This window comes from Labrus mixtus, unplaced genomic scaffold, assembly GCF_963584025.1.
Source record: "Labrus mixtus unplaced genomic scaffold, fLabMix1.1 SCAFFOLD_79, whole genome shotgun sequence".
Taxonomy (NCBI): Eukaryota; Metazoa; Chordata; class Actinopteri; order Labriformes; family Labridae; genus Labrus; species Labrus mixtus.
Window position 1 is genome coordinate 15,269 of NW_026870215.1, and position 7,232 is coordinate 22,500.

General features: G+C 43.3%; 1 protein-coding gene across 1 annotated transcript in view; it reads left to right on the forward strand.

Moving 5' to 3' along the window:
- Nucleotides 1–1,729: 1,729 nt before the first annotated feature.
- Nucleotides 1,730–7,232, forward strand: part of LOC132967029 (PHD finger protein 20-like) — a 14,810-nt gene continuing 9,307 nt past the window's right edge. The window contains exons 1-11 of the mRNA XM_061033947.1: nucleotides 1,730–1,786; nucleotides 3,060–3,139; nucleotides 3,239–3,410; nucleotides 3,913–3,997; nucleotides 4,494–4,567; nucleotides 4,655–4,874; nucleotides 4,985–5,053; nucleotides 5,211–5,270; nucleotides 5,732–5,918; nucleotides 6,003–6,106; nucleotides 6,773–6,886. Of these exons, the coding sequence (XP_060889930.1) occupies nucleotides 3,060–3,139; nucleotides 3,239–3,410; nucleotides 3,913–3,997; nucleotides 4,494–4,567; nucleotides 4,655–4,874; nucleotides 4,985–5,053; nucleotides 5,211–5,270; nucleotides 5,732–5,918; nucleotides 6,003–6,106; nucleotides 6,773–6,886 (1,165 nt within the window). The 5' untranslated portion in view covers nucleotides 1,730–1,786. The remainder of the gene's footprint in view (nucleotides 1,787–3,059; nucleotides 3,140–3,238; nucleotides 3,411–3,912; nucleotides 3,998–4,493; nucleotides 4,568–4,654; nucleotides 4,875–4,984; nucleotides 5,054–5,210; nucleotides 5,271–5,731; nucleotides 5,919–6,002; nucleotides 6,107–6,772; nucleotides 6,887–7,232) is intronic.

Consider the following 7,232-nt stretch of genomic DNA (forward strand, 5'->3'; position numbering starts at 1 on the left):
TTATGTTTTCTGTTTGTCAGTATGTTCTTCTCTCTTCATTATGTTTTCTGTTTGTCAGTATGTTGTTCTCTCTTCATTCTGTTTTCTGTTTGTCAGTATGTTCTTCTCTCTTCATTCTGTTTTCTGTTTGTCAGTATGTTCTTCTCTCTTCATTATGTTTTCTGTTTGTCAGTATGTTCTCCTCTCTTCATTCTGTTTTCTGTTTGTCGGTATGTTGTTCTCCTCTCTTCATCCAGCCCCCCCCCCCCCTAACAGGGATAGCCTCCCGCTGTCAGGATCATATGTGAACAGGTCTGGAGACTATCTGCAGTGTAGATGTGAAGCTTCAGTTTCCTGATCTATGTTTGTGTTTCTTTGTTTCAGGCATAAAGAGGCAGCTGCTAAGAGAAACACTGCTTTCAATCACATGCTGAAAGAAGACCCTCGTCTGGCCCCCCACCTGAAAGAAGACCCTCGTCTGGCCCCCCACCTGAAAGAATGAACCAATCACACAACTTCTTTAGAAACATCGATCAGTCTTTATTCATAACAAACACAGCAGAGGAAACTAGAGTTCAACAAACCCAGAGAATCTTTATCTGGATTCACTTACCCTGGTCTAGACCCCCGGTCCAGGCCCCCGGTCCAGGCCCCCGGTTTAGATCACTGGTCCAGGCCCCCGGTCCAGGCCCTCAGTCCAGACCCCCGGTTTAGATCCCCGGTCCAGGCCCCCGGTCCAGGCCCCCGGTCCAGGCCCCCGGTCCAGGCCCGACTCTGTTATATTATTTACAAAAATGTCAAATCTTAAAGTTAAAGTTCATTATTTCACCAGATTGAAATCAAAGACTTTCACGATGTTCTTATGATTTATTGAAAAACATTCAAAGTAGATCATTATGGAGAGATATCCATCACAATGTCATCATGTTTCATGAACACACAGCTTTAAATCAAACATCTGGATGTTCACCATAAAGAGTGTGTGTGCTGATCGCTCACAGTTTGGTCCAGGATCATGATTAAAACCTGTTCACATCTTCTCTCTTAACGGTTTGATGAATGATTTTTATTTTTTCTGCATTCTGTCTTTTCACTTTGAATATATATATATATATTATATATATAATATATACATATAATATATATATAATGCATATATAATATATATATTATATATATATTAATAATAATTAAATAATTAAATAACCGGACCAGACCCGGATTAAAAAACCGGGGATTTAATTAAATAATTAAATAATTAATGATGTGAGACTCATCACTCATATTAAAGCAAATATATAATATATATTATATATATATATATAATATATAATCAAATATATATACTCATATATATAATATATATATACTCATATAATATATATATTATATATATATTATATATACTCATATATATAATATATATATAATATATATTTTATATATATATATTATATATGAGTATATATACTCATATATATATATTATATATATATTATATATATTATATATACTCATATATATAATATATATATATATTATATTATATATATATATATACATATATATATATATATATATAATCCTCCAGTGATGAGTCTCACATCATTAATTATTCAGTCAGAGTTTAAACCAGTAGATTCTCTACAGACATCACCAACTGAACAAAGAGGTAAACATGGAAACCCAAAACACGATCCTCCAATAGACAGGCAGATAAACACAAACCAGCTGGACAGATCCACTCGCGCATGCGCACTGTGACCATCCCAGCACTAAAGAGTGCAGTGCACAAGTAGCGCGAGAGGTAATCAAGCTTTTTCTGCTACTTTTATTCTCCTTTTAGTGTGAATATATTCTCCTTTTAGTGTGAATATATTCTCCTTTTAGTGTGAATATTCACTGTAAACAGCACGGAGGTTTTTTTAAAGGTTTCCGTGTTCAGCTGTCACTGAGCTAGTTCACCTCAGCACAAGCTAACCGTTAGCATCGTTAGCTTATCTATGGAAAGTCAATGGAGAGAAGATTCAACTGTGTTTAACAAGAAAAGCTCAATGAATAAACTTTAAACACTCGCGCGCCTCTCTAACAACCCGGATGTAGGAAACGGTCGTTAACTTTGGGAGCGTTTTAGGACCAGAGAGAGCTCACTGCTCGGCGCTCTTTGAGCTAACACAGCTAACTTTAGCATCTTTAGCATCTGTCACATCTCCGATCGGCCCCCGGAGGCGGGGCTCTTTTCTACTGACAGCAGAGAGGCCCAATGAAAACTCCATATAGACATCCTTACCAGTTCGTTAGCCAATCAGCTTCTTTGACAGATAAGACTTAGAAGAGTTATTTTCATTGATTTATCAAAACGGCCGAGTTTTTACGTTTCGACATTAAACACCTTGTTATTAAGAGAACCTTAGATTTAAACATTTTAAAGAAACTAAAGTGAAAAAGTTTGGCTGTAACCGTTATCTTTAGCGACGTCATGTACGTATGATGTCATCACGTAACGTGCGGTGGCTATATTGTTATCTAACTTTAAATCAGACCTCATGGTGAATATTTGTCTGTTTAACACAAACATAAATGAAACCACATCTATTAAGTGAAACTATTTTAAAATGACACATTTAAAAATATTTAAAGTTTTAATAAAAGATATTAAAGTTAGAGAAGGTTAAAATCATCCTTTAATGTGAGGTGTTTCCTCTCAGAGTTCCTCTACATGTTGTTCACACCACAGCTCCTCTTTCATCACGAGTCAAAGTCTTTTATCACAAAAAATATATCAATCAATTCACTGAAAGATAACGTGAAACCCTGAAAACATCGTTTTACTTCTGTTTCAATACATCGCCGATATCGACCCCGTTCAGACATCTACACATCGCTAAAGAATGTGATTAAAGTCACTACTCCATGTTTGTTTATTGCCATGTACTTCACCTAACATGTTTGTTTGTTGACATGTACTTCACCTAACATGTTTGTTTGTTGACATGTACTTCACCTAACATGTTTGTTTGTTGACATGTACTTCACCTAACGAGCGATTCACAGAAGAGGTTTTTATTTTCTTTTGTCAGATGAAAACTCCTCCAGACAGATCAGGGATCACCTTCGAGGTCGGAGCTCAGCTGGAAGCCCGAGACCGCCACAAGAACTGGTCAGGACCACACACACACACACACAGTGGCTTTTTTAGTATTTTTTAACCTGTGCTCACTTCAGCGTTGATGACTTTTGAATCATGTCGTCCTGTAAGGTACCCGGCCACCATCGAGAAGATTGACTACGACACAGAGCAAGTCTTGGTCCACTACCGCCAGTGGAGCCGGAGACACAATGAATGGTTCCAGTGGACGTCCCCGTACCTGCGTCCTCTGGAGCGAGTGAGCCTGAGGAGGCAGGGCCTGAACCCTCCCTGTTCACAGCCGGTACGAGTGAGTGAGTGAGTGAGTGAGTGTGTGTGTGTGTGTGTGTGTGTGTGTGTGTGTGTGTGTGTGTGTGTGTGTGTCTGTGTGTGTGTGTGTGTGTCTGTGTGTGTGTGTGTGTGTGTGTGTGTGTGTGTCTGTGTGTGTGTGTCTGTGTCTGTGTGTGTGTGTGTGTGTGTGTGTGTGTGTGTGTGTTTGTGTGTGTGTGTGTGTGTGTCTGTGTGTGTGTCTGTGTGTGTGTGTGTGTGTGTGTGTCTGTGTGTGTGTCTGTGTGTCTGTGTGTGTGTGTCTGTGTGTGTGTCTGTGTGTCTGTGTGTGTCTGTGTGTGTGTGTGTGTGTGTGTGTCTGTCTGTGTCTGTGTGTGTGTGTCTGTGTGTGTGTCTGTGTGTCTGTGTGTGTGTGTGTCTGTGTGTGTCTGTGTGTGTGTGTGTGTGTGAGACAGTCAGTGTGTCCTCTGATAACCTCTGTGTGAACTACATTCTTCTCTGATCTCTTTCTCTCTCAGAGGTTCCTCTCAGGGACTAAAGTTCTGGCCTGTTGGACCGACTGTCGTTTCTACCCCGCCAAAATCCTGAGGGTCAACAGAGATGGTGAGTCTGATTGAGGGTTAAAGTGAAGAGGATAGGAGGGACAGACTCAACCTGTGTCTACTGCTCGTAATGCATCATGGTACATGTAGTCAGTACTGTGGCACAGCTCAGTTTCTCTGTCCTAAACCTGTGTGTGTGTGTGTGTGTGTGTGTGTGTGTGTGTGAGAGAGTGTGTGTGTGTGTGTGTGTGTGTGTCTGTCTGTGTGTGTGTGTGTGTGTGTGTGTGTGTGTGTGTGTGTGTGTGTCTGTGTGTGTGTGTGTGTGTGTCTGTCTGTCTGTCTGTCTGTCTGTCTGTGTGTGTGTGTGTGTGTGTGTGTCTGTGTGTGTCTGTCTGTCTATCTGTCTGTCTGTCTGTGAGTGTGTGTGTGTGTGTGTGTGTGTGTGTCTGTCTGTCTGTCTGTCTGTCTGTCTGTGTGTGTGTGTGTCTGTCTGTCTGTCTGTCTGTCTGTCTGTCTGTGTGTCTGTGTGTGTGTGTGTGTGTGTGTGTGTGTGTCAGACTCCTACACAGTGCGTTTCTATGACGGCGTGGTTCGGACTGTGAAGCCTACCAAGGTGAAACCTTTCCAGGAAGTAAGAAAAGCTTCATTCCTATTGGCTGTCGTCTGTTTGTCTTCAGTGATTTCCTCATCCTCACTTTGTGTTTGTGTGACCGAGCAGAAGTCCCGATCTGAGAAGAGCGCAGTGGGAAGCGAGGGATGGGAGGAAGGGGAGAGCGGTGAGGAGGAGGATGGTCGAGGGAGTGAGGAGGAGGAGGAGGAGGAGAGGAAGGAGGGGAGGAAGGAGGAGACATCAGAGGAGAAGGAAGGAGCTGAGGAGGAGAAGAGGAAGGCAGAACCTTCATCCTCACATCCAACAGCAAAGAAGAAAACAGATGACAGTAAGCTACACGCCCTTCTGTACAAGTGTTGAAATGCATTGTGGGTAAATTAACCGCCCCTAAAGCTGGTTGATGTTTGAAGCTTTGATTGTTCCCTGCTCCTCTCTCAGGTGGCAACGAGCCAATCACAGCTGACTCCTCCCACTCAGCTCCTCCTAACCCCGCCTACCTGGAAAAAGGTAAACATCAGATGCATCATTAGTGAAGCAGAAAGGTGACTGTTCTATTAGTTTGAAATGGTGCAGCCCTCGTTTGTCATCCCGTAGAGAAACAGACCTGAGACATGTTTAGTGAGCATCGTGATGCTCCTTCACTTTGTGTTCTCTCGTATATCAGATGTCCTGATGGAGCGTCAGGCTCACCTGCCCACAACTCACAAGTTCAGCAGAGAACCACGTAAGAAACACAACCTCCTCTTCTTCTTCTTCTTCTTCTCAATAAGAGAGAGAGCACTTTGACTGAACAGCAGCGTCTCTACATGAAGGGAAGTCTGTCTCTCTGTTTCAACACAGCAGCAACATGACAAACACATGGAAACTTAAAGTGGACCTCATCCATCAAATACACATTTCTGAACTCGTCAGCAGAGAAAACATTTTGTATTCTGTCCTTCTAAAAAAGAAATGAATATGAACCTCTTGGTCTGTTCTCTTCATCAGAAGAGTTTGGAGAAATGTTGTGTTCAATGAAACTGGTGAAAAGGAGAACTAGAGAGAAACAGAATCCTGCACCCGACCCTCTGTCTGCTCACCATCATCCTGAAAGACTCTAAACTTCACTATGAACTACGTTCTTCATCAGAAGGATTTGTCCTGAAAGAGGAAACAGAAATAACCTGCGCTCTGATCTCCTCTCAGTGTATCGGGTGATTAAGAACCAGCCTCCTCCCATCCTCTCCATCGAGCTCGACCACAACCCCTTCAAGTGTCCTGCGGCCGGCTGCACCAAGTCCTTCAGGAAGGCCAGTCTGCTGCACTACCACATCAAGTACTACCACTCTGACCAGCAGCTGGACGAGCCGGACGGCGAGCCAGAGCCAGCCAGGTCAGGGCCACGGTTTGAATCCCAGAGTCAGACGCTCGATAAGAGAGGGATTGTGTTTGAAAACAACTGTGTCTGTTGTTTCAGGAGGAGGAGGTCATCTTTCAAAGGGGGCGACGTGATGTCAGAGGGCAGGAATGAGGACCAGGACAGTCACCATGACGACAGGGAGCACAGCACCATGGAAACAGGTAGGAAACACAAACACACAAACTAATGTGTGGATACAGAAAAAACAGGTCTGATCTCCTCTGGGGACAGTAAAGACCTGACCCCCTTTAGTCTTCAGCCTGGACCTTGAGGATCTCAGACTGTGTCCTGGTTCATTCAAAATCAATCCTAAAAACATCAGCCAGTGAAGGTCACTGAAACGCTGAAGTTCTGCTGATGTAAGCACGTTTCTGAGACGTGGACAGTTTGAAGGCAGTGGATTGAGTTCTGAGTCAGACTGCTGTTCAGTGAGCTGCAGGAGTCCAGTTTCTCCACATCAGCTGATGAAACAGGACTGAAACCTCCTTCACAAACAAGTCCTGTTGGTGGGGGGGGTCCTGTTGGTGGGGGGGACAAAGGAGTCAGTTAAAGGTTTCAAACTAAAGGTTTGGATGTTGAATCACAATGCTCGCACAGCTTTGTATATTTTCACAAGATGTTCCATACGAGTTAACGCTCCACTTGCCTCTCTCTCTTTATGGAGTGGGCGGGGTCACTTTGTCTCCTGACTCCAGTGGGCGGGGTCACAGATGTCATTTGGCAGGTTTATTACTGCGTTAGAGTTTCACACACAACATGAGAAGCAGGAAGGGAAATATGTAGATATTCACATCTTTGTTTAATCCTGGATTCTTCCCATCTTTAAGGAGAAGTGAAGAAGGAAGGAGGGAGGGAGCTGGACAGGAAGGAGAGGAAGAACTTCCTGAGAGTCAAACTCAAGAAGAAGAAGAAGAAGAAGAAGAAGAGGAGGAGCCACTCAGGTGAGAGTCTGCAGGAGAACAAGTTTCACGATTCACATGATAAGAACTAACCTGAGCCGGGACGGGACACTGAACTGTGACCTCACAGATCTACACCCTGAACTGTGACCTCACAGATCTACACCCTGAACTGTGACCTCACAGATCTACACACTGAACTCTGACCTCACAGATCTACACACTGAACTGTGACCTCACAGATCTACACCCTGAACTGTGACCTCACAGATCTACACACTGAACTCTGACCTCACAGATCTACACACTGAACTGTGACCTCACAGATCTACACACTGAACTCTGACCTCACAGATCTACACCCTGAACTGTGACCTCACAGATCTAC